Source organism: Salminus brasiliensis, chromosome 4 (genome assembly GCF_030463535.1).
Source record: "Salminus brasiliensis chromosome 4, fSalBra1.hap2, whole genome shotgun sequence".
In the NCBI taxonomy this organism is placed as follows: Eukaryota; Metazoa; Chordata; class Actinopteri; order Characiformes; family Bryconidae; genus Salminus; species Salminus brasiliensis.
The window spans coordinates 38,223,253-38,250,511 of NC_132881.1; the positions used below are offsets into that span (position 1 = coordinate 38,223,253).

Below are 27,259 nucleotides of genomic sequence, written 5' to 3' on the forward strand. Positions count from 1 at the left end.
TGTGCTTTACTCTGATTCTTAGTGCTAAAAGTACAAGTGAAATCCGTTTCATTTATTTGGCCTTTCGGTTGCAAACTTAGCACTTCATTTTGCGAGTGTCCTTTTAAATACTGACCTCAACAAAAAAGGCTTCATTCCAAAGCCATCCTAACAAATCAACTGACAAATAACTAGATAGTGTCTTAATAGGGTAAATTGTTGTTGTTTTGTTTGTTTTTTTGTTGTTTTTTTGCAGTTTATACAATTGTAGCCAACATGTTTTCTGTAAATGCATGCCAACATGCTTCTCTCAACCCGGATCCAAGTCTTCATTAGGTTTGCACAGACTTGTCATTGTTGTTTAGGTCACAGTATGATTTACTGTCGACTGTATAAAAAAAAAAAAAAAAAAAAAAAATATATATATATATATATATATATATATATATATATATATATATATATATATATATATATATATATAAAATAAAAAATATTAAAACCTCACAGTGCAACTCAACACTAGAAGCAGACATTTGAATCCCAGCCTCCCTTTGTGTTAACATGCGTCACTTAGACATGGAGGCTAGATTATGTTGGGAATTTCTCTTTTTTTACCTAATAGTGTGCGTGTGCGTGTGCGTGTGCGTGTGCGTGTGCGTGTGCGTGTGCGTGTGCGTGTGCGTGTGTGTGTGTGCATCTATCTGTGTGTCTTTAAGAGTGAAAGATTTGACGGACTATTGACTGCTAGTGTTTAGCTGCTTTAGCCTCACAGCTCTAAACATGTCTTTGGCTGAGGCACTACATTTTGGGTAAGCTTTTTTTTTTTTTTTTTTCTTCCCTGAACGGTTCCTTTAACGGATTGAGCCTCTGTAAGTAAATCTAGGAGACCCAAACTGTGAGCTCAATGAAATGGAGCACAGTTACAGATTACTGATACACGAAAGACCCAAAACAGTATCCAGCATTATCCGCTTGTTCTTAAGTGACTGCTCGGTTGAAGTGATTTGTTTTAAACACTGCAGGATCTCTTTTGCAGGTATTGTTGTGTGTATGCTGACGTGTAGTGCGTTTTGGGAAGGCTCCAGTATTTGGCTGCAGTATTGATGGAAGCTCTCTGACGGCTGCAGCAGGTGTGCATGTTTGTGCACGTGCACATGACGAGTGGCCAGCATGGGCTCCCCCAGCGCCTTGAGCCGTGAACACCTGTGGTTCTCGGGCGCTCTTTATATGCATGTCATGTTCTTTCTGTTTTTGTGTCCCTCATGGTCGCTCTCTTTATCTGTCGTTCACTTGCCTTTGCAGTGTCATTATTAGCAACAGTGATTAATAAGTACAGCTGATCAGTGCCGCAGCTCACTCTGTGCGGGGCCTTTATTTTGTCAGACTGAGTGTTATTTATTATTGCATATTAATTAGCAGTGCACTCCACAGCAGTGTCTGAGACTTGCTCATTGCTTACTAAGAAATGCTAGATGCGGAAGGCATGCTGCTAAATAAAGTGTAGGCTTATTAAATGCAGTCATTTGCAATTTACTAATTGCTGCCACCAGCACCAAATTTACTAATATTAACATGTGATTAACTGTGCAGCTCTTCCAGGATGTTCACAGGTGTGAGGTTTTTGTTTTTGTTCTGACCAGTTTAATAATGAAAAGCTCCAGGGGGGGCTCTACACATTTTATAAGGTATATTTAGCACTCTGTGTGTTATGTGGCATTTAGCTTGCAGCATGGAGAGTATATTTCCACCTATATTTAGCTAAAAGAACTGTGATGTAGCTCCTCCTCCTTGTGTACACTGCCCCTCAGGAGCAAAAGCAGAAGGCTTGGATGCCAGTCCCCCCCTGCACAAGCGTCTGTCATAGGAACTTGAGAAAACTACAAATTAACCCTGGTTCTCTTATAGCATGAGTGAAGGCTGTTACTAAAGGTGGCCCTTCTGCACTGGCAGTCAAGATGTCTACATCAGGGAAGAACCACTTGTTCTCCTTATTTAATAGCCACACAGTACAACACAGTGCTTCAAAATGAACACCTCACGTCCTCGCTATACACTATAACAGATTTGTCTCCTGAGATGCCTCACTGATGCTATATCTATACTTACCATTCAAGCATTCGTATCAGTATCTCAGCGTGGGACAGCGCCACACACACTCAAGACCTACTCCTCCCCCTCATGACTTGTCTCTTTATTTACGCACAGTTCTGTTTCAGTCCAGCGAGCCGTCGTCCCTCAGACGACATACAAATGTTTAAAAACATTGGTCCGAATTCCTTAAGATATGTTTTAGGCACCTGAAAGTAAGTCTGTCATGCTGATTATTGACTTATCGTACATTATATGGGCAGGGCCTCAATCATTTGTGCTGACCTCAATATTGCCCATTGTGTTTACCTGCCTGTATTTTAGCAGAGATGTTGATTTTAGCCAATGGCGCTGTTCTGTTATCCCATCCGCTCTCTGTCAAGGTGAGGTCGAGTCTGTGAGCAGACAGCGACCTCTATTGTGTAAGAAAAGAGTGCAGTGGTGACTCCATATATACAGAGCAGACTGCAACAGGTATGGTTTGGCGCTCATGCGAGTGTGGAATACAGTTTTACTGCAGCTGTAGTCTATCACACCGTGCAAGCCATGCACGGACATTCGTAACTTGCATTCCTAAGCAAGACAAACAAACAGCTTTGCGTCACATCTGAATTAAAGTCACTCTGGTAAGTCAGAGGAGAGCAAAGTTTGTCTGAATACTTTTTCTTTTGTTGGATTGTGTTTTATGATTAGGCCCCAAATGCTCCACTCTCTTGAACCTTGCAAAATACGCTGCATCAGCTTTTGGATATGATGGACTAGCAGCTCCCTGACACTCCCACCTCAAGTGTAAGCCAGTGTGAGCTGGTGTGCTGATAAAAGGGCATTTAAGGACGTGAGAAGTGTAACCACCTGTAGTGAGGTCAAAAGTTGTTTGTTTTTTGTTGTTGTTTTTGATGTGTTAAAGTGTTTAAAATTGACAAAAGTATTGGGACAGCTGCTCATTCACTCTTTCTTCTGAAATCAAGGCTTTTAAAAATACTTGATCCTGCTTACTGTCCAGGGAAGGCTTTCTATTAGATTTAGGAGCATTGCAGTGAGGATTTGATTGCATTCGGGGAGGAGACCATTAGTGAGGTGAGGATATTGAATGATCTCCATCACTTCACCCGCGACTCCCTAAATCGTTCTAAGTGTTGGATGGAGCACAAACATTCCAGTTTACACCCCTCTAGCCCACACCTGGCACAATTAGGAATGGTGCCACTTAGTTCATGTTTACCTGCTGCAGAGTGGCTATTGTCAATACTTTCCTACATTGAACATCAGACAAGCTGTGTTTGTGCATTTGCACATCTGGGTCAGGTAATGGAGCATCTTGAAGTATCTGAAACATTTGGACATATAGTGTATATATTGGTTTGCTAAAGAGGGAGATAGTATAATCCTGCCCCTGTAGATATGCCTTCCTGCAGAGTTTAGCTCCGGCACTAATCAAACACACCAACCCTCTGCTTTAATAGAACAAATGTACTTCTTTAATGTGTGCAAGATGTGGGCTGTACTGTAGGTGGTGATGATGGTAGATAAGCAGTTTGACACCAAAGTGGAGGCATTTATGCAGTCCTGCTGCTGTCTCGCTATTGCATTTATCAATAAAGTGCCTGTGGGTTTACTGTGATAAACGTGAGGATGCACAGTGAAAAATCACTCCGGCAGATTCCTTTAGCCCTCAGATACTGTTTGTCTGCAACCCCCTGCTGGCTGCTAACTGCATTACATTCTTTAAGGACCGTTTAGTTTTTAGTGATGTAGATGCGACCGTCAAGCAGGTCTGAGGTCAGCATTTATGACTATCAGAGCTCACTTATACTACAGAGTAGAGCTGCACTCAGATCAGCTGTTACGTTGCGAGAGAGTAACTGGAGCGTATGGAATGTGAGACAGCACACGTCCCATGAGCTCTGCTGGTCAGAGCTAGAGGTGAGAGGTGGTGTGAGTAATGTGTAAGTGATGCGTGCGGGGTGCACAAGGCCATTTATAGAGCTCCTGAGTCTGCCTCTGCCTCTGCTCAGGGACCTGTATCTGCTAAACATATGACAGATTGATATTAGCACAGTATACCATGCAAGTCCAGTGGCTCACAGCCTAAGGGTTTCTAGTTGGCATGCATGCTTGTGAAATCATGGTATTCCCCTAATGGCATGTACAACAGATTCCTTGTGCCACTGTGTGCAATGAACCATGACCCCTGTATCGTGACATTTATTGTTACACACCTAGCACCCAAATTCCAAAACGCTGCTTGACTTACTGACTAATATGAATATCCAGTTTCCATTAAAGTCAAATAGCTGGAACTCACAGTCTTGTATATTGCTGCATTGAGCACAGGGTACCCAGCTCTGACGCATCAGCTAGCAGACGCCCGTGCCGGTCAGCATCCCACTGGAGTAATGTTGGGGAGAGAGCCATCTACCCACTCAGCGAAAGGCAGGCAGGATGACCTGGGATTCGAGCCAGCGATCCTCAGGTCGTAGTGGCGGTATCTTGGTGGACCACCCGGAGCTCAGCCTTACGTTTCTGTTTCTCCTGTTTTCCTCATTTTCCATAGTAACATGCTATTCATAGATTTCATAGCACTCATTATGATGGTGCTTTTTGTGTTTAAATTCACCAGTTCAGCCTTTATTACTGGCATACATGAATGAATCACAGCAATTCTGGGACACATTGTATTGTATTCCTTTTATTTTCTTTTAAGTAGTAATGGAAGTAGTAGTAATGGAAAACTACCCCCCCCCAAGCATCTTGTAACCTGTTATGTTTGTTTTGCTCTTTCACACTCTCTAACTTTGGTTCTTCAGCTGCCCTCACAGTCTATCGCACTGTTCTGAACAGCTGAGCAAATCAGTGTGTCAGAGGATGCTGAGGGGAGACTTTCAGTTTTGCCTCTAATTACAGAGTGTTGCTCTAATAAATCTTCCTGCTGATGTTCATTTCCTTCCCTCTCACGTAGGACAGGCATCAGGGACTTTCCACCACATCCTGTGTGTTAAGACTGGTGTGTGTGTGTGTGTGTGTGTGTGTGTGTGTGTGTGTGTGTGTGTGTGTGTGTGTGTGTGTGTGTGTGTGTGTGTGTGTGTGTGTGTGTGTGTGTGTGTGTGGCTGCAGGCAGGCAGCTGGGGGAAACGGAGGGAGCCGGGTAGTGGCCATGTTCTGCAGCTTGTCTTTATTGATCTCAGGAAGTATATGGTTTGTCTTGCATTGTGCAGAGGGAGCGCACATCAAATAACGGAAAGGGACTCTGTTCAGTGAAGAAGCACAGGGGTGCATGCAATCATGGCTAAGCGCACAAGCGGCATGCATGGATGCGGACATGGGGAGGGAGGCGGGGTTGGGGAAACAAATAGTCTCAGTGTAAACACACCAGGCATGTCTGTCTCCCTCTGCTCACACCTGCTGCTAATGTACTGGCAGCTTAACCCATCTGTGTATACGCAAGGCCAGGGCGGAGGATTCTTTAGGATTACACTCTGTGTGTGTTCAAGTGCGTGTTAACGAGCATTAGCTGGCTGGGTGCTATAATACACTTGCAGCCGGGGTTTCCAGCAGCTAGCAGCCTGTGTGTTTTCCCCAAGCAGCACAAAAGGGCAGCAATTCCACAACACCCAAACAATTTTTCACACGTCCTCACTGGAACAGTGGCTTCTATTCCAGGTTTTGGAATACTGTTACCTATAGGTGAGCATAATATTTGTTGTGCTAAATTACCAAAATCAGCTTTTAAGAATGTGTCATAGAGGTGTGTAAATACACATTTTAAAGGTTCAGTACTTTTTTGGGTGAAAATGTGAATCAGGTTCTGATGTTTAAAACCCTGATTTGTTAAAACCACAACCTTATATTGTGTAGGGTCCCCACAGTGCCATTAAAAAACTCTGACCCGTTGGTATGGACCCTACAAGACTTCAGAAGGCAGTCAGGTAAATGTCCTGAAGCTTTTGCAGTATAACCAACACTTAACGGCTGCCTTCCACATTTTAGCATTCCCCCCTGCTATAAACACACCCATTTCAACTCAGCGTGATCCTAAGCTGATTGTCTGGATCAGGTGTGTTGGAGCAGAGAAAGCACCTATATAAGCAGGCTAGGAATCCTCCACTGTATCTCTGTACTATAATAGGGCAGTATGAAGTGGTCTGACTGGAGCGATGACTGGATTGTCCTCTATCGCCTAGTGCTTCAGTGTGGACTTTTTTTGCGCCGCCTTTGCTCTCACTCAGTCTGCTAAACGCTTACTCTAATAGCTGTCACGTCTTATTCAGACCCACGGGAGATGCTGCTGTGTGTGGAGGTCAGATTCTGTCCTCTTGAAGGCTTTCTCAGTGTTTTAGCAGGTTGGAGAACAACTGTCTAGTTTAATTTGCGTTCCCTTTGATTCTAAAGCGCTGACTGCTGTATTTAATGCAATTCCATCTGGTGCTAATGATATGGGACCCTCAGCCTGCATCCTCACCAGTTGTGTCACAGGGATTCAAGCCTAGAATCAGGTGAGACTGAAATTTTGTCTCCAAGATTTCAGCTGTGATGTCTTCTGAGAGCTCTCACAAATACACTCGCGCACCAAAGCCTAAGAGACCAAGCTTGTTATTTCTTGGTGTCTCTCACCCTTTCCTTGCTGTCTCATTCATTCGCTCTTTCCATGGCGCACTCTCTCTCTTTTCCCCTCCCCTGCTCTCAGACTCATTTCCGCTGTTGCTCATGCACAGCTCAGAGCTCCGTAAATGTGTTTGTTTACCTAGAGCTGCAGCATAATAAGCAGAAGATATGCAGAGCCCTCCTGATCATTTCCTGCTCCTCTTCATATCAAAAATAAATCAGGATTAGCGCGCCTGTCGCCGGGTTCTAGATTATCATTACACAGGAAGGGCTGTTGAAATTAAAAGCTCTTTAATTGAAATGAAAGCTCAAGAGTCGCTTCATAGACAGGTTTGTGTGGACTTGATTTCACATTGCCAGGACCAGTGCCTGCTTCAAAATCATTTAAAAAAAATAAGGAAATAAAAGTGGACCAGTCAAATTAGTGACACGTGGTGAACATCGCATTGTGTGAGCGCGGTTTGCTCTGGACTTTACCTTTGTCCTTAACATGGCCAGGAGATCAGCATAAAGCAATGTGTGCGTCCATGCATTTGCACGTTCATTATTAAGTAGTCTGCACGTCCCCACTAAGCTCTTGTCGTGCTGGGAAGTGGTCAGTGAGGTGAGCTTTTTCTCAGGCTAATAATAGTTGAGGTTCCAGTTTCAGGATGCTCTCTTCAGTGAGTTGGGCAGTTGAGTTGATAAATTGGGTGCTCCAGAAGCACCCTACCCACCCCCCCGACCAACCCACCCATCCTGTTTCTTTAAGCTTCTTTGCACAGACAGGTTACAGCATTAGTGTTCTCTGCTCTTATGAGTGCACAGTATAAGAAGTGCTGGGTTATGTGGCTTGCCCTGGCTTTTTCCTCTTTTCTCTTCTGCTCTGCGGCTTGTCTCCGTTAGTCAAGGTGCCTTTGGTCTTGAGGTCTGACTGTGTTTGTTCTGATCTGCGAGAAAACTGATCCTTTATGTGCTGGCACTGATTTACAGTGAACGCGTGGCTGGCATTGATCATGTCAGAGAGTTATAGGTGGCTGTAAGCTCGGCTTATGGGCCCCAGTGGACAGCAAAGAGGTGGAGACTCCACTCTGCCTAACTCCGGCCCCGCACCGTTCTGTTGTGGACGTAATGCTTAAGACATTTCCAAGTTTATCAACAGGAGGACAGTGTCTCTCTCACGGCATTGAGTTACGGTTCAGCCGCTGTACTGTGGGCATGCACGGAGTGTCCTGCGAACATAAACCAAATGGTCTTGGCCCACACTGATAAATAGTGGCCAATGGGACACTCTTGTTCTTGTTCACTCATCCCTAAGGTCAAAGTTTTCCTCTCCTACCTGTAATGCTATCTTTGTAGAGGGAGACAGGCAGCACGTGGAGGTTATGGCAGGCTATTCTGGGACCCATGAGAAAGCTCCCTTGACCCAGTCAGCGTGCATGGCGGACCATGTCAGGAGAGGCACTAATGGCAAAATCACGTGGTGATGTGGAAGAATTTGGAATCAGATGATCAGATGAAGCCCCTTGTGGCATTGCATTGACAGTACTGTTTCACAGATGGTGTCTCATTTAGGCACACTCACCGGCGGCTTTCAGGCCTGTCTTCGCTATTTTGACAGTTACATTTCTAAAAAAGTGTGTTCCCATTTCTTTCATTTCAGTTGATGCTTTTTTTTTTGTTTTATTCTATTGCACTAGTAACATGATCAGGTGGATATTGTGAATATTCTCAGAGGTCAAGACCATACAGTAGAAGGTTTATACAAGCAAGACCCTTATGTCTCTCTCTTGTTCTTTCTGTCTCCCCCCCTTCCAGATTTACTGTCTTGTCTCCTGTCCCGACCATGGCCAGGTTGGTCCTCTGCAGGGGGCACTGTTCATCCTTCTGCCCCCTCCCTGGACACCTTAAGGGCAGCTACTGCTGAAGGGAATCATCGGTCGCACGGCTCCATTACAGATCATAAAGCAGCCTGTGTCACATCGAGACGTACATGTTGGTAGAAGCGCAAGGCAGCAGAGCAGTAGGAGAGGAGAGAAACAGCTGATCCTTTGAGGAGAGGTGGAGGCGGAGGAGTGTCGTAAGGGGCGAGAGCGAGAAACCCAATCCTCTTAAGCCGAGCTGAGAACGAAGCTGATACAGAGTGTGCCGGAGAAAGAGAGCGCACTCGTGTGTGAGTATACAGCAGTCCATCAAGCTTCGGAGAAGCTAGCACGTCGACTCGTGGTGGCCAGAGGCATCATTCACAGCAGGTGGCGCGTCATGGGCTATGGGGGCCATGGTGACGTAGCGTAAATGGCTCCTCCTTGCTCGAAACCTGTGCCATTGCGTGCTGCTCAACCCTTTTCCTCTTTCCTCCTCTTCCTCTGTTTCTTCTTCTCCCTCTGGCTGCGAGGCTTTGCTCTGCCCCAAGGCTGCCCCAGTCCCCTGCTCTCTTGGCGGCCATGGGCCTGTGGAAGCTCCTGCGGGGCGTCAGGCAGCTGGAGCTCCACCGCCTCATCCTGGTACTCATCGTATTCTGCCTGCTCTCCATGGCCTTCCTAGCTTACTACGTCAGCAACAGCCCCAAGATAAAGGAGGCCCCTCCGCTGCCTTTTAGTGACTGTGGTGGGGTGGTGGCCGCCGGGGACGGGGCACAGCGATCACCCCTTTTCCTGCCTCCCTTTACCGGCCACCAGCGAACTGTCAAACCGGTGGATAACTCTCGCACGGAGCCTGTGGTTCTAGTGTTTGTGGAGAGCATCTACTCGCAGCTAGGCCAGGAGATCGTGGCCATCCTGGAATCTAGCCGTTTCCGCTACCACACGGAGATCGCCCCCAGCAAAGGCGACATGCCAACGCTAATGGAGCGTGACCGGGGCCGCTACGCTCTGGTCATATATGAAAATGTCCTTAAATACGTCAACTTGGACGCCTGGAATCGTGACCTGCTGGATAAGTACTGCTCGGAGTTCGGCGTAGGAATCATCGGCTTCTTCAAAGCCAACGAAAACTCGCTGCTCAGCGCTCAGCTCAAAGGCTTCCCACTCTTCCTGCACTCCAACCTTGGCCTGCGGGACTACCGCATCAACCCTGCTGCTCCACTGCTCTACATCACCAAGCCCAATGAGGTGGAGCAAGGGCCACTACCAGGGGACGACTGGACCGTTTTCCAGTCCAACCACAGCACCTATGAGCCTGTGCTGTTGGCCAGCACCAAGTCAGCAGAAGCCCTTGCTCACCTTGGCCCAAATCGAGCACTGCATGCTACTGTGGTGCAGGACTTGGGCCTTCATGATGGCATCCAGAGAGTTCTTTTTGGCAACAACCTCTCCTTCTGGTTGCATAAGTTAATTTTTGTAGATGCCATTGCCTACCTAACAGGCAAAAGACTCTGTCTTTCCCTGGAAAGACACATACTAGTGGACGTTGACGACATCTTCGTGGGGAAGGAAGGAACACGCATGAAGGTGTCAGATGTGAAGGTCAGTTTCTATATGCTTTAAAGTGTATTACTACATTGCAATTCAAATGCCTGTCTGTAATCTAAATTGAGAGCCTTGTGTTGCTTTAGAGCAGGTGCTTGTCTAGCATTTTCCCCACCTGCTTCAGTGAGGTGTGGAACAGAAGGCCAGGCAGATGATGATCTGAGCAGCGAGGTGTGACTGGGTGGAAAGGGCCACACCACAAACACTTGTAATGATTGCACTTGTTAAAGCGTGCCACTGGGATAATGGGCTCATTTGGACGAGACGCTTATTAACCTACTATTTATTTGCCGTCTTTGCCCGTAAGGCCTGATTGCAAGTAAGTTAGTGTGCTCGTGTCCTGCTGCACTTGTAGGAATCCCTCAGACCTCATTATCAGACAAAGGAGATCGTTATTTTAGCCATTCACAAAAATGCAAACCACATTGCCGTCTGCAGAATCCTTGAGGGCCTGCTGGCTCTCAAATGCAGAACGTGGAGCACACACTTGAACCACATCAGCGTGTTTTATGCTAAGAGAAACATTGCCTGGAGGTCCTCCTCTCTCAAATGAATCAAAGCAAATTAATGCCTATTAATGAGAAATAAAAGGTTAATTAATTAGGCATTTGCACAGACAACAGAGATGTTGTGTGGAATGTAATAGAGTGGGACAGAGAAAGGGATTGAGAGGGAATAGCAAAAAAAAAAGCAAGTATGCTACTCTACCCTGGGATGAGGTCTTGCTCGAGTCAATCAGCCAGTTAATTAGCCCAACATCAATTAAGTTTGACTAGGTTGGCACCACTGTGTTGCACATGCGGAGGATGCTTGGGTTGAGACAAATACTGCAGAACTGCTACAAAGGGCTTTAGTTATTATACTGTCTAGATTTCGGATAGTCAGGTCAAATAGCGATCAGTCTGCTGGAAATGTCAAATCAATGCAGTGGATTACTGGACAGAGGTGGTTCATCTGTCTAAGGAAGATGTGCATTCGAGTAATTTTCTGGACTCTTGTCTGCTGTTTGTTGACAAAGACAGCTGCACATAGATAGTGAGGCTTTCCTCAAGGTCTACTGGCATTGCTTTTGCTTTTAGATTAGGAATGTATGAAGTATTTGCAGCCTAAAAGCAGCAGTGAATATCAAGGAACAGGAACGCCGTTCTTTCTCACGTTCCACACACGTTTTCCAGGAGCTCAGTCATGCCATCGGACTTTTGCTCTCTGACCTCCTACAGGAAACTACAGGTGATATGAGAGTCGAGACTGGGAGATTTAAATTGTCTGTTTTAACTCGCAGTTAAGTGCAGAAAACTAGCACATAGGGTTGTGTGCTAGCATATTTAAAAGTGCAAGAGATGAGTGATAATGGTGAGAAGTGCTGGAGACATCAGCAAGCCATTATCCGAGCAGCCTGCTGTGCAAGAAAATCTCACAAAGCACATCTGTGTTCACTGTGTCTGTGAAGTGTTCATTCAGTCTTGATGGCGTCTAAAGTCCTGTCTTGCGTAGCACCATGCCTAACAGAAGACTTGAGTGGCTTAGGCCTGATGAATGTGACAACAGTGTGTAAACATACAGCATGGTTGCTAAGTGCTTGGTGCAAGAGACGAGATGAGAGGAGTGAAATTCACTCTTTCGTTGCTGGATTCTGTTGTAGTGGTAATTAGGGGTGCATTTTATAGACAGTGCTGTGCAGAGAAATTAGACAAGCAGTTCTCACCTTGAAGAAAGTAGTGAAGATCTTGTGAGCTAGTTTAAAGAACAAAGCTTGCCCCCCCCCCCCCAGGTAGCACATGGATTTGTTCAATTTCATCACCAGCTCACCTGATTTAACACCAAGCATTGATTTGCCAAATCAGGTGTTGGATGATGACTATAAATAATCTTAGACTTCCATGAGAAGAGCTTTGGAGATTTTTAATGAACACAGTGATGTGTATAAAACACTACTTTCTGTTTGTATTTAGTCTAATATCAGTGTTTAGTATCAGTCTTTTCACTGTTGGTGCCTAAACATTTGCACAGCACTGTATACATCATCCCTTAATCATTACCATACCATCAGATTTCACTATACTGAAATGTGTTCAGCACAGCAGTTAAATATACAACTGACCCTAGACTGTTTAGATCAGTGGGTTCTCAGAAAGTCCTCAGGGTCATCCCCTCCCCAACACAATCCACTTGTTCTTCTGTTCCTGTGTGGAGAGTTAGGATGAGCAAAAATGTGAGCTATCTGGGCTTCTTTGAGAACCACTGGTTTAGATGCATCAAAGCGTTCACAGTGTCCAACTAATTTACTGTATTTCCCAAATAATCCCCATCTATATTTAATTATGCATTTATTGTTTAAGGAATTTGTCCATATTTTGCAGCCCAAGAAAGAAGCAAGAACTGCTTGAAATGGTATTCTAAACATTCCCTGGCTATGCAGTACCCATTGCTAGGAAATGTTATAGTTTGCACAGTATGTTTTTATCCAGGATTTGTAACCTCTTATTATCAATATAAGTCTTAAAGAAAATGTGACCCACCCTTTTTATCTTTGGTGTAGGGTTAATTCCTGAGTTAGACTCTATGTAAAGCTTTACAGGAGCCCCTTTTGCCTACATAAACGACCAAGAAAGACCGTAGCCCTTGAACCTCATGGACATGATTCTTTTCAGTCCCACTACGTTATTTTCATTCCATTGGGAGTAAAGAAAAATTGGAGTTGGAAATGCACGTGTCCTCAGAAATAATTAGTATAAGGCAGTGAATTGGGTGAGGGGAAAAGTGCTACACCTGTTTTCATGTTTCATGTTCCATTTCATTAACTGGGATCAATCTAAATTATGTTTGCCCTGCCACCTGCTCTCAGTTTGAGGCATGTGGGCTGTAATCCAGCATTTCCCAGTCTGGACTTCAGGGACCCCAGATTGTCCATGTTTTTGCTCTGCTTCAGTTACTGGATATTGAGTAATCTTGACTGCTGGGTTCAGTTATATCGGAAATGGAAATACGGCCGTGTGAATGTTGAATTTCACAATAGTACTTTTATCGTAAGCATATTTCACCATATTTTATTGAAGGGGGGGGGGGGTGCTACATGCACAATAAATGCACGTTGTCATTAGGGGTCCGCAGTCACAATTGACCTGAAGTTGTTCAATTTATTTTTATATGGCTGATCTGTTAGGATTTTTTGTTGTATGTGAAACGAGTCAGCCATGTGAACTTGTGCTGCTTTGAATGCTGTGTGTGTGCACACACTCATGCTTGTGTTAGGCCTACCCACTCATATCAGTGTGTTTATTTAGCCTGCAAAGTCCAGGCTCTCGATGGAGAGCAAATAAACAGCGCTATTATCTTTGCTTTCCTGTTACTTTCCCAAAAAAACAGCTTTGCCCAAGATTGGCCATCAGCATGTTTGGCTGTTAAGAAGTCAGAACTGGATTTGGAATCTTTCATAAGAATTCATGACCAGTTCACCTCTAGTTATCACCGCCCAAGCAGTGGTGTGGCATCACAGCTACAAACAAGCCTGTCTAATGGAGGCCTAATCGTGTCTGTTCTCACTGCGTGTGCTGCCTCAGCAGTGACTCTTAAGCACTAAAGCTGATTTCCACCCACTCACTCACACTTCACACATACACTCCGAATGCCAATATGACGCACACACATTGACAGAATGGCTTTTGAAGTCATTATACCCTTCCCTTTCCAAACAAAACTGCTTAATTAATTGTTTTGGTTCCAGCTGGTGCCTTTGTGTGTATATAGGACATGCTTAGCGTGAATGCCTTTTTTACTTCTCCAAAAGATGGTGTATAATACACGATGTACTGCCTGGCAGCTCATGGGGAAGCTCGAATCCAGTGTGGATTTAGTGTGAAACTGCTGAAGTTGGCTTTGCCATCCGAACTTCCTGACAGGTCAGCTGTAGTTTGAGATTTCAGGAGAGCTGTACGTGTCAGCTGTGCTCAGCCCTATAGGGATAAGTGTTAGTTAATCAGAGGAAGGATAATGGTTTCCTCATGTCTATTTCCCCAAATTTGATCCCCTAGCACAAGCTGTCAACCTTGCCTACGGGGGGTGTTGTGTAGTCCCCTAGTCTAGCACAGAATTTGAATTTATCATGTTTCTGCACTTTTATACATCTGGGAAAGAATTTTTTTTTCTACAGTTGCAGCTGCCTCTGTGTGGCTGTATTTTCTCACTGTGCAAAATTTCATCCTGTTAACAGTGATCTGGGACCAGCTTACCAAATTTAAACTCAAACTAAAAAGAGTGTGAAAGGGACAACATTTACCTGTACAGGGCTGCTCTTCTTTTGTAGACAGCACTTTAGACCTATGCTTTCTCTGCTAGAGGCAGCACAGGCCTATGCTTTCTCTGCTAGAGGCAGCACAGGCCTATGCTTTCTCTGTTATAGCTGTTGTTGAACTGTTGTTGACTTTGCTTGGTGGCAGCACAGGCCTATGCTTACTCTGCTATAGGCAGCACATGGACACCTGCACAGACCTGCTCTTCCTCTATAGGCAACCTGTAGAGCACAGTCTTCCTCTGTTGCCAACGCAGCCCTGCTTTTCCTCTGTTGCCAGCGCAGCCCTGCTTTTTCTCTGTTGCCAGCCTGTAGATACCAGCACAGCCCTGCTATTCCGCTATTACCAGCCCAGTCCAGCTCTTCCTCTATAGCCAGCACAGTCCTGCCTGTAGGCTGCTGGGTTTGCAGCCTAATGATCACACCCCATAGCCTTCTATATATTATTCCAGGAATGCTAACGTGGCTAATGGAAGCTAAATGTTTATGATGTTCAGGCCCTCCTTTTCGTGTTAGTCACATAAGCATTTTTGTACATCCCTTTAGTGACCTTATCAAACCATGCTTATTTTTAGAAGCTGTAAGAAAAGCCTTTTTTAGCTCCGCGTTTCAAAGCAAAAAGGCTTGATAAGGAGACAATGAGGTGTGCTACCGTCCACCACCCTCTGCCCAGTTCAGCGCAGTGTGAGAATAAGGGAATATGATTCTGCTGCTCTCCTCCAACTCTCTCCAGTGTCTATGGAGACGGATGGGGTTGCCATGGTGACAGGCTGGGCTCTGACCTCTGGCCCTTGGGTCCACAGGTTCTATTGACAGTTTCTCCCGATTTCTTGCACTCTGCCTTGTGCTTTTTCTGTCGCTCCTCAGCTTTCATTCTGCCTCTCGCTTTCTCTCTGTCTTGTGCTATTTGTCCCTCTTTCTCTTTCTCGCCCTCTCCTCTCAGTTCTCACTTCCTCCTCCTCCTCACCTCTCTGTAACTCTGTTATTCTGTCCCCTAAGATTTTAGAGTAGTTAAGACATTCAGTGTTTCTGGGGCAGTTAATCATGTCTGAAATAAGCTACGTGCCTCAGCTATTGCTTTTTGCAGTTTAAGAGATTGCGGCCCATTCGGTAACTTGGGGGTTAAATTTATGATTCATTTCTTTGCCTGATCAAATGTTTTCTCAGCTCTAAATTCTTAATGATCAGCCGGAGCAGCTGGCAAACCTTTGTTAAAAGTGTAGGTGTGGTTGTGTCAAAGTCAAAAGTACTTTCAAAACAAATATATTCAGTGCAGCACCACCTCTCAACCCCAGAGCGCTCGCTGATCTCGACTGGAATCAAGATTGCCACACAAATTGGGGGATTACACAGACACACTGAGCAAACACTCTCAAGGCAGAGCAAACAGTGGATCCACACACGCTCAAGGACACCCACCGGTGGCTCTTAAATCAGTGTGTGATGGCATCTCTTATCCTGCCATGCAGCAGTGTCTCTCTCTCTCTCTCTCTCTCTCTCTCTCTCTCTCTCTCTCTCTCTCTCTCTCTCTCTCTCTCTCTCTCTCTCTCAATCTCTCTCTCTCTCTCTCTCTCTCTCTCTCTCTCTCTCTCTCTCTCTCTCTCTCTCAGCATGGGGTGATTTGTGATGCTGTAGTGGCTATCGCTCTGCGTTTGTGTGTGATCTGTGGTGTGGCAGTAGGTATCTCTCCCTGTTGTCTGATTTGTGCCAGCTCGCTGCTGTTATTCATTTATCCTCCCATATCACTTCAGAGATTTGAGGGAGCTAAATGGCAGGGTCGTTTTGTATTTTAAGCCTCACGGCGCAGGTTGTTCGCACAGCCATGTGACTTATATAGATATATCTCTTTTTATTATTTTTTTAATAATAGGGCCTCGCTAAGATCGATGCAAGGCTGTTGCTTTCTTGAATACGCGTTTTCTGACCTGCCGCCTGCGGGCGGAGAAAATATGAATGCAAATGCATATTTTATGTTCTTCTCTGTCTGTTCATCTGCCCAAAGTGCTGAAATGCCCTTCCCTGAAAGAAGCTGTCTCAGCTCCACATTGCCATCTATTGATTGCTTGTTTCACCACAGTTATGTAAGGAGATGATGCTGAATGTTTCTTTTAGAGAATGTCCTCATAGTATTTAGAAAACTTCTGTTTGCTGTTTGGTGAAGTGACTTTTGGTTGTGGAATTAAATTTGTAAAGTTAAAATGAATTAAATTCCCTGTGTTTTTAGGCTCTGCTCAACACGCAAGCTAAACTACGAACACTAGTCCCTAACTTCACCTTCAACCTCGGATTCTCGGGAAAGTTCTACCATGCAGGTAATTGCTTTAAAAGAATGTAAGCTATAAATATCCTCTAAATGACTACTTTGTATGTGCTGATGGTAAACCATGACCTCTTCTAACCTGTGTGTGTGTGTGTGTGTGTGTGTGTGTGTGTGTGTGTACGCACAGGTACTGAGGAGGAGGATGAGGGTGATGACATGTTGCTGGAGCACAAGGGGGAGTTCTGGTGGTTTCCTCACATGTGGAGCCACATGCAGCCGCACCTCTTCCACAACGTCAGCGTGCTCTCCGAGCAGATGAGGCTCAACAAGCTCTTTGCTCAGGTTAGTTACAATGCAAGAAAAGGACCCAAAGTCCAGATTAAGCAATCAGGAATACAGCATAGTCTTCTGAAGACACCTGTGGTTGTAGTATTTCAAGACTGCAGTATTCAGACTTTTATATGTGTCTAGTAAGACTTTGAAGAGTCTGGTAAATGTGTTTCAACTAAACTGACTTGTTCACTAAATCTGGCACTGACACACGCTCTGGATACCCCTGTTAGTTTACACAGTTACCTTACCTTTATTACTTAGTTTTTACCTGGCACTACATCTTGACTCTTAACCTGTCAGTTACTGGATAAACCATTGAACGTGCAGAATAATCAGTTTAAAGATAAATAATTTAATAATAAGGCTTCAGATTAAGGAGTTGGCCAATTGGTTGCAGTGCTAATACAGCTATAGTTTCCTACGGTTGGATATGTCCATACTATTGTTGGCACATACTGACAGAACAAGCACATTATCTCTATCTTAAGTGTAATTAGGCTGTTATGTTGTTATGCTTTGGTTTTCCTGTTTTTTGGGGGTGATGTGTACATGTGAGCAAATCATTAAGATGGGGCTAAACTTTCTGCACATTATTCTGTCAGTTCTTTTTTGTTTAATGCTCATTACTTACAAAGAAATTTTGATTAATTTCCTGGATTTCTTCAATGATTACTAATAAAATGTAGTGTCTTTAAATAAGAACTCTGGAAAATGTCTGGAGAATCCGCCTCTTTGCACACATGTAGCATGCAGGCGGAGGTTTACTGTGTCAGACGCATTTTCACTACAGGGTTTTTTTTTGTTGTTTTTTAATGTTCTGCGAAATGTTCTTCTTTCTATAACATTCTTTAGTTAATTTACTTTTGTGCTTTTGGTCATTGTTTTGTTGCATTACCCAACGTCTCTTCTGCTTGAGGTCATGGACTGGTTTTTCCCTGTTACAAAAAATGTTGTCATTCTTGATCAGTGCTAGTTTGTTGACACATGAATAAGGGTTTATGTAGTTTGTAAGAGTTTTTTGTAGATCTTTTGCTGTTACACTTGGGTTTTTTATAGGGCCGCTCCATGTATCATTTCAACATTGTTATTGCAGTGTGCACATGCGCAGTAGTCACATGGAAGGATGTGCAGTGTCTTGTGCAATGTCAAAATAATTTTTTTAATTCTTATTTTACATTGCGTATATACCAGAGGCAGATATCTGCCCAATATTGCTTATTTTACTCCAATAGTGGATACACAGAGCGCATTAATCATATTATGACATGTTTGATCATGTCATAATATGTTTGATCACCCCCCCCCCCCCCAATTATGATGGAGCCTTTAATTTTTCTCAACTTTTGTGCTTGTATTTTGTATGATATCTGTATCAGCGCACTTCCCCCTGTAGAATCCCCCTTTTTGCCCTTGACTTAGTTTATCCGAGCTCCTGGGAGGGCAGCGAGATTCTCCTGTTGAAATTGAGCGCACCCTGGTGTAATGCTGGTTGGTGGAGTGGGATATGGCCCACAGGCAGGCAGACAGAGCAGGAGTCTGCAGTGAATACAAACCAGGCCGCCCCACCGCTCCCTAATCCTTCTGTCACATCCCGTCCTCACACCAGACGCTGACATGCTCTCTCTCTACTGCGCTGGTCAACGAGGAAGACAAAGCGCCTTCATCAGAGCTTAATGAGCCTGCAAACGGCTCTCCTTAGCAAGGACGTCCTCAGATAGGGTCATACACACACAGAGAGAGAGAGAATAGTGTCTTGTACCCCAAGAGTTTGCAGAGGCGGCAAGGACTCCTCCAACTTTTTTTTGTTCTCTGTGTGTGTTTGTCGCCCCCATGTGGTGACTTGGAAAATTGTCCCTCCCCATTGAAGATTATGGGCTAGACTCATTTTGTCTTACTGCAGCTGATGAGTAAGATCTTGTATTTGCTCACTATATATTAGGCAACTGAACAAAGAGATGCACCAAACGCATACAATGTCTGTCTGTGTTTTAGATACCAGAATATATCACTAATATACCATACACTTAATGTCCAATATATGTCCAAATCTTTGGACACCCCTTCTAATGAATGCATTCAGCTATTTTACGTTCCACCTATTGCTGGCATAGATGTGTGAATGCACATAGGAGCACACAGCTTGTCTAGTCTCTGTAGAAAAGTATTGGCAGTAGAATAGGACTCTCTGGAGCAGATAACCTGTTGTCATAGTGTCTAATGTCAGACATGGGCTAAGGGAGTATAAAGCCCCCCAGCATTGAGTTGTGAAGCAGAATTAAATCTAAATTGTTTTCCTGTTAAAACACTGCTGTTTAATGTTAATGTGGCGCTCTGTTCTTAATATGGTCATTTTCTTTCCTTGCCTCTTTTAGGAGCATGGCATCCCCACAGATATGGGATATGCTGTAGCACCACACCACTCTGGGGTGTATCCTGTGCATAGCCAGCTGTATGAGGCCTGGAAGAGCATTTGGGGGATCAAAGTGACCAGCACAGAGGAGTACCCGCATCTCAGGCCAGCACGCCATCGCCGGGGCTTCATACACAATGGAATACAGGTGAGAGACGAGCTACTGTTGCACATTAATGCGAATAGATGTTGAGGAACATTGGTAATCTTTCTTACTAGTTAAATATTTCTACTCTGCTAGTTAGAGGGGAAATATCAGCTCCTCTTTCAGTCCCAGTTGCTTTCTTTTAATGCTGATGCTGGTCCTCCCTGCACAGTGAGGCTGGTCGACGCTCAGCAGACTCAACTGTATTGTACTGCCAATCCATATCAGCTACTGTTATGCCCTTGAGCAAGACTATACTTTTTATGGGTGCAGTGTATGACTCTGCTCTGTCCTCTCTCTTTGTGTCTCTTTGTATTGAGATAATTAAAGCTAGCAATATAAAGATAGTCTCCATGAGAAAGCTCAGCTGCTCACTCTCTCTCTCTGTGTTGCTGTGTGCAGGTGTTGCCCAGGCAGACATGCGGTCTCTTCACCCACACTATCTTCTATAATGAATACCCAGGAGGATCTCGTGAACTGGACAAGAGCATCCGTGGAGGAGAGCTTTTCCTCACTGTCCTCCTCAACCCTGTAAGTAGCCACAAGCAAAGCCGGCTGTTTGTGTTGTGGCTTAGTAGTTCTGTTTTTATGTGCCTGCATGTCATGTAAACTAGCTCACAAGCAGTTTGTCTTTATGGTACTGTTATAATTTAATCTTTGTGAGAATTTTGTATGTTTGCTGTTCAATAGAGAAATGCCATTCAGAATGCTGTGTACTCCAGAACCAGGGTTCATTTATGTCAAGGAAATAAATGCCCTTAAAGTTAGCATTTAAAAATACCTCTTCTCTCCCTTCTCTTGCCTCCTACAGATCAGCATATTCATGACCCATCTATCTAACTACGGCAATGACCGCCTAGGCCTCTACACCTTTGAATCTCTGGTAAAGTTTGTGCAGTGCTGGACCAACCTGCGGCTGCAGACTCTGCCACCTCTAGAACTGGCAGAGAAATATTTCCAGATCTTTCCAGAGGAGAGGGATCCTCTGTGGCAGGTGAGGAAACTACACACTTCTATTCAGGGCAGTTATGCAGTAATATTCTCAAGGTAAAGCTGTGCTTGGAGATATTGGCACTGTTGTGCTGTGGTCACTGCTATAGCTTAGCACTGCAGCCAGGATATTAGAGCAGCACAAACTCAAGTGTATTACTGCAGCTTTATTACTGATTTATTTAGCTTTTGAGGCGATGATGAATAGATGAGACAATAAAGATTAGTTGCATTCCATGAGGAATAATAGTTTGAGTTAATTAAGCCACCTAGATTGCAGATGTTGCCATGTCATAGGTGAACAAGTTGGAGAGTTTCATATTTCTAGAATGCAGCTAGAAAGCCAGTTTCATAGAATTCCTGTCAATCAGAAGGTAAACAAACACTTGTCATCACTGTCGGAGACAAAAATAATCTGTCGTCTGTGGAAGTGTAAAAATGAAGGTTTCATTGCTCCCAATTTGCTCAGCTGTCTAAGTGTTGGATCGCTGGTTTGATCCCCAGTGATGCTACAGTCTTCTATGGCTCTGAGTCCCAGAGAGCCTGTGACCCTCCCTTTTCCCCCCATCATGGAGTATGATGCAACATATTAGCACACTCCTCCATATGCCTTCAGCTGTCAAGTGACCTTGCATAAGTGGCAGCTTGAAAAGATGTGATTGGCACGCTTTATGTGACTCTGAGGAAGCTCTCCCTGCACCATTGGCATCTGTGATGGGGGGAGTCCTATCTAGTGTGCAGGGAATTGCATCGAAATTGTAATCAGTCTCAACGTCTCCTTGAATTGTGTATTTAAAAGTACATATAACAATAGTGCAATGACCAGTCCAAGCGCCCACAGCACCAAGTCCAGTCTTTAGTGTTCATTCACTTAGCCACCCTTTGGTTCTTTCAGAACCCCTGTCATGACAAGAGACACAAAGACATCTGGTCCAAAGAGAAGACGTGTGACCGGCTTCCTAAATTTCTTGTTGTTGGTCCCCAGAAAACAGGTGAGGTGCATTTATTAATCATTTATCATTCTTTCATATATACCAGGTGAAATGAGACAAAAACTTTCAGTTTACTCTCACGTAGTGTACCATGATAAAAAAATGAAAATGTAAGCCTAGATTGTTACACACTTGGTGATTTATGGATTAATCAAATAAAGGCAACACTTATGTGTTCTGTGTTCAGATCCATTCAGGTCAACCTTAATTTTAACCAGCTGGTTTAAATGCATTAATATGTTTCATATGTTTTAAAAATTGCGGCTTCCTTGGTCACTTGTTACTAAACTGTGGCCCACAGTTTGAAACCAATGTGCTAGAGGTTCTATTTAACTCAGGGTTATATTTAGTCAGGTCTGATGTCTGTGATGCTTGTGAAGTTTCCGAAGCTTTTGACACTTTAACCATGTGTCTGTCACTGCCAGGAACCACAGCTTTGCACTCGTTCCTCACCCTTCACCCTGCTATCACTAGCAGCTTCCCCAGTCCTGTCACTTTTGAGGAGATTCAGTTCTTCAATGGGCCCAACTATCACAACGGCATTGACTGGTAAACTGCTGTCTTTTGCTTTTGCATGTCACAGAACACCTCGACTCTTAATTTAGTATGATTTCAGTTGACATTTGTCCTATGTATATGTGGCAGGATTATGCATGTATGTTATTTCTCCATATTTATTCCTTCATGATAAATCATAAAGCATGGATTCATCATCTGTTCTTTATTATATGCAGGTATATGGACTTCTTTCCCTTTCCCTCAAATGTGAGTACAGATTTCATGTTTGAGAAAAGTGCCAACTACTTTGACACAGACGTGGCCCCCAAGAGGGCCGCAGCCTTAGTGCCCAGAGCCAAGATCATCGCTGTGCTTATAAACCCAGCCGACAGAGCCTACTCCTGGTATCAGGTACAACACGCACACACACACATTTAAGGGTTGGTCTGTGAGGGATGTGTATTGGTATAGTGACCTGGCAATTTGCTGTAACTCAGCTCTGTGATTTGTTTGGGTTTTTATAGCACCAGCGAGCTCATCAGGACCCCGCTGCCATAAACTACACTTTTCACCAGGTGGTGACAGCAGGGCCATCCTCCCCTAAGGAACTCCTGGTGCTGCAGAGCCGTAGCCTTAAGCCTGGAGAGTATGCCACTCATCTGGAGCACTGGCTACTACACTTTCAATCTAGACAGGTGAGGTACCACCACTAATCTTACACACTCTGCAGAGCCGTATTGGTACCAAACATTTGGAACTGCGACAGCTCAAATAATCTGCATTTAAATACTAGCAAACGCTGTGGTCATGGTAGTTGAGTAAACTAGAAAAATAAGATATGCTTTACATGTGTGTACAGGTTCCTTGTAGCTCTGTACTGGCCTGCTCGATCTGCCGTTTTGTAACAGAACTTGCACAAATGAATTATAACTCACTTGTGGTGTGTAGGCTGGGAGGGGCTTAAGAATGTGTAATATTAGATGTATAAAAGCTCATGTAGTAAAATATCCCTTTAACCTGCAGATAGATAAAATTTTGTCTAAACAAACACTGTCTTTGTGTAATGTTTGTAATCTGTGCTGCTTCTTTCCCACAGCTCTATATAGTAGATGGGGCTCTACTTCGCTCCAATCCTGCCCTGGTGATGGAGGGCATTCAGAGGTTTCTGGGGGTCACTCCCATCTTCAACTACACCCAGGCTCTCATGTAAGTCATTTTTACCAGTCATGTACAGTTGTAGTCAGACATTTGCATGTGCTCATTATGGGCATGAGTGTATCCATACAGCATACCTAATATTTGGTTAAATATTACTTGATCAGATGTTTTTGATAGCCACTCTTTTGACCGCTCTAATTGACAAAATTGGTAAATTCAAGTTAATGTTCAGATAAATTTGTTGGTTGTGTGGCCAAGACCTGATTTAACAATAGACAGATTATACACAAATTATGAATAGGGTTTACAGTTTGTTGGATTTATAGTTTAGAGGCTGGTTCCTTAATTCTGGTCCTGGTGCAGTTTAGTCATTTTTCTGTTAAACATACCTGATAACATACCTGTATATAAACCATGTGTTTATACAGAGAAATTGAAGAAAAATGATATATTCTCAGTTAAAAAGATGATAATCGAGCTTGTGCAGAAGTTTTGTAACTGTACACTTCCAAACATGTTTAATCTCACTGCTCTCTGTGCTTGTGCAGGTTTGACGAGAGTAAAGGGTTCTGGTGCCAGAGGATAGACGGTGGTCGTCCTAAGTGTCTGGGGAAGAGCAAAGGCAGGAAATATCCAGAAATGGCACCTGAGGTATAGCAGGTTATCTCCCTTCATTAGCACTCGCTCTTTTTCAAACTTCACACTCCACTGGCAGAGTGCTGGCTACCAGATGATGCTTCTGAGCTCTTCTGCCCTCAGACTTTTGTTATTGCTTCATATTTCCCCTATTGGGGTTTTGTCCATGTTCCCTTCAAATCTGCACTTGTTGAATACGTTGACCATATGTGAATTGGGAGAGAAAGACCTTGAAAGTAAATGGATTTTTGAAAGTTTTTGAATTCCACCACTTAAGGATTATAAGCTCCCTTTCATGCATGTTGTATTCGTTTTGTCAGGCAGGCCAAATGTTGCCTGTGTCTTAAAGCCACAGAAAATGAGTTTACTTTCCCTATAGTAAGTTTGTATAAAGTCATGTACCGTAGGTCTGATCTTCTCTATAATCTTATGTTGTTATGGGCTCTTCCTGCCTGGTCTCACTTTTAATCTGTGTGCAAACAGTCTCTGTGTTTTGTACTTTAAATCCTCTGAGATGATGTGCGTGTGTGTGCTGTTTTGTGACAGACGCGTGCCTTCCTGATGGAGTATTACCGGGAGCATAACCTGGAGCTCCTGCGGCTGCTGAACAGACTGGCGCAGACTCTTCCCTCGTGGCTTAGAGAGGAGCTCCAGAGCAGCAGCTGGAGCTGAGACAGCGGTGCTTGGCCCCAGGCCACTGAATCCCCAGCCACACAATCACACACACACACATACACACACAGGACTCATAGGAACATGAGAGACACTCAGGGCTGTCTCAAGTCCTCTTGCCCCTCCATGCAACACTATAGTATTGAAAACACTATAGTGACAGTGATGAGACTGGTTGTGCCATCATGGCAAAAGGGCAAAAGTGGACTGCAGATTAGCCTTTCCCCTGGCTGTGATGCTCATACATGTTCTCACTGGTCCTGTTTGAACTTTGCGAGACTCGGGAGAACACTGGTGATTGTAGTCTCATGCAAGAGCAGTTCCCTTCTGTCTTAAATATTGACCTTTCCCACCAGGACCTGGCTACATCGGAGGCCTGGACAGCATGAATGAACTCACAACAGGAGTGAATTATTGATACACACACATGCTAGCCTTGCTCATCTCTTCAGAGGATTGATTGTAAAACCTTGTACATTTTAAAGCGTTGTATATTTTGGGTCTGGATGGGTAGGATCATGATGGAACAGACATGAGCTCAGCCATGACAGCATTAGTGTACAGGACACAGCTCTGTTTGACTAGGGCATGTAAAGAACGCTAGTCCGCAGCCCCTCTCCTCTCCCCATGCAGGCACTACCCACAGAGATGTTCGAGACTATGTACGTATTATGCAAGAGCGGAGTGAGGTAGGGTCAAGTAAAGTCTAGTCTTCAATCATAATGCCGGCAAAAGTGTCTGTCTACAGTACATTATTAGCTCCTGAAATGCCCATGTTTTCTTCTACATGCACTTTTCCCCTCCATTTCAGTCTTAATTCCAAGTGTATACTATGTGGCCAGATGAGGGGTTAGCTCATGCGAAAGCCATGGCAGTTCTGTTCTGTGTAAGGAGCTTTGAGTGACCGAGGAAGAGAAGGGCTGCACTGTGAACCTGTGGTATGTCCTGCAAACATGAGTTGCTGTCTACTTTTTTTGTTTTTTTGTTTTTTTTTATTTTGTAAAAAAAAAAAAAAAACTTTTAAAAACACCCAACACTGTATAATCTCTAATAAACTCTTAGAGAGGTTGGAAAAGCATGTGTGCCTTTTTTTATGTTTTTCTCTTCAACTCTCTGTGTGAAATGTTAGTACAGCCAAATGGACAAGTATGTGATTCCTTAATTATCACAATATTGGCCTTCGCAATACTTCACCAATCATGGGATGTTTTATTGTTTACTATGAGCATCCTGACTCAATCACAGAATCAAGGTGATCACATGAGTTAACAAACAAAATGTATTAAAAATGTTTGACCGAACATTTCTAAATAATTATGGGTCACAAGTAATGCACGCCATTGTTTGTCATGTCAGGGATTTGTTAATGTGCTTTCAGTATTTTAGAAGATGTATTGCTGTTGCAATACGTAGCATTACAGTTGCATTATGTCTTAGAGCTTCAGGAAGCCTAAACTAATTCTGTTAAATTGCCTTTTTAAATGTGGACACAAAACATACATGTACAAATTGTTTCTCATGAATACAACAATGTTTCCATAACCTTCCAAAATAGTAACTTTACAGAAAGAGGAGAAAAAAACTTTCAATTGTTGTCAATATAACAAGTCACTTAGGATCATTTCTATTGGTTCATTTATCATGAAAGTTTGTCAAAATGTACAGTGCCAATTTCATATTATGGCAAAAATGAAGATTTTTCTCCCATTTTAGTGTAAACTGGTGAACCTAATATTGGGTAAAACGTATGTAAGCACTAATCAAATAGCTGATATTACACTGTGCATTCTCCATCAGTTTCACCCTGTTCCAGTCAGAGAAACTTGTTATAAGGCAAACCTTATAAACAAAAGCTAGCTAATTTGTCTCTGCCTGTCAGTCTGTGTTCTCCCATCCTGCTAGTCAGTAAAGGGACCCAGTGAGGTCTGCAAATCTTACAAATCCTGAATAAATATAGTGCGTGATTTAGTTGTGGGTGATGTGACCCCAACTCAATATCACGATTTATTGAATGTGTTGCCCTGTTTACCATTAAGAAATGATTATATAAGCTGCTAGAGTTGCTCAGTTAGCTCGGTGTCCTCCTTCATTGAGAACACGCCTTGACTGTTCTTATAGTTTTAATACCAATTGTTGTATTTCTGCTTCTGTCTTTTATTTACATTCAAATTGGATTTGGATATAGGAGTAGTTGTAATCTGGGAATCCTTCCCCGGATTGATGACTGTATTTTCACAAAAACCTAAAGTACTTCAGTGTAATGACGTTTTCCTTAATATTGTTCAGCTGTTTCCTGAAATATCTGGTATAAAAGTGGAAAAAAAGCACTTGATAAAGCATGATGATCCTGACACACTGAGCAGAGTAGTTTACGTGTTCATGAAGACTAAGGATAAATTGCGTTCTGTAACTTTAATAACCTGTAACTTAATTTACCTTAATTATGGCTGTGCATTAAGCAACACCATTACAACCATTTACATGATTTACAGTTATAGAAATTATGTACTTTGAGGACAAGCTCAGAAATCTGTTGTAGACTAGAATCATTCCAGTGTGTGTTACTGGGGTCTTAAAAGGCTGCTAGAGACGTTCCATTAAATGAAAAATGTCAGCGCTACTGTTGCCTTAAGAGTGAGATTAAAAGACTTGGACCCCCCCTCTTTTGATGTGTGGAGGCAGGGTGAGGGGAGGATCTATTTTTCGATCTGCTGGCAGATGCAGAAAGAATCCAGGTGATTAGCATTTTTGCTAGGAAG

General features: G+C 43.7%; 1 protein-coding gene across 3 annotated transcripts in view; it reads left to right on the forward strand.

Moving 5' to 3' along the window:
* The window catches only part of ndst2a (N-deacetylase/N-sulfotransferase (heparan glucosaminyl) 2a), a 143,688-nt gene extending 118,113 nt beyond the window's left edge, over positions 1-25,575 (forward strand). For all 3 annotated transcript variants that reach the window (XM_072678353.1, XM_072678352.1, XM_072678354.1), the window contains 13 exons: positions 8,470-10,115; positions 16,631-16,718; positions 16,854-17,008; positions 19,372-19,557; positions 19,957-20,085; positions 20,366-20,548; positions 21,440-21,536; positions 21,962-22,085; positions 22,271-22,445; positions 22,559-22,729; positions 23,131-23,240; positions 23,741-23,843; positions 24,375-25,575. In XM_072678353.1, coding sequence (XP_072534454.1) covers positions 9,096-10,115; positions 16,631-16,718; positions 16,854-17,008; positions 19,372-19,557; positions 19,957-20,085; positions 20,366-20,548; positions 21,440-21,536; positions 21,962-22,085; positions 22,271-22,445; positions 22,559-22,729; positions 23,131-23,240; positions 23,741-23,843; positions 24,375-24,500 — 2,667 coding nt within the window. In that variant the 5' untranslated portion in view covers positions 8,470-9,095 and the 3' untranslated portion in view covers positions 24,501-25,575. The remainder of the gene's footprint in view (positions 1-8,469; positions 10,116-16,630; positions 16,719-16,853; positions 17,009-19,371; positions 19,558-19,956; positions 20,086-20,365; positions 20,549-21,439; positions 21,537-21,961; positions 22,086-22,270; positions 22,446-22,558; positions 22,730-23,130; positions 23,241-23,740; positions 23,844-24,374) is intronic.
* The last annotated feature ends 1,684 nt before the right edge of the window (positions 25,576-27,259 follow it).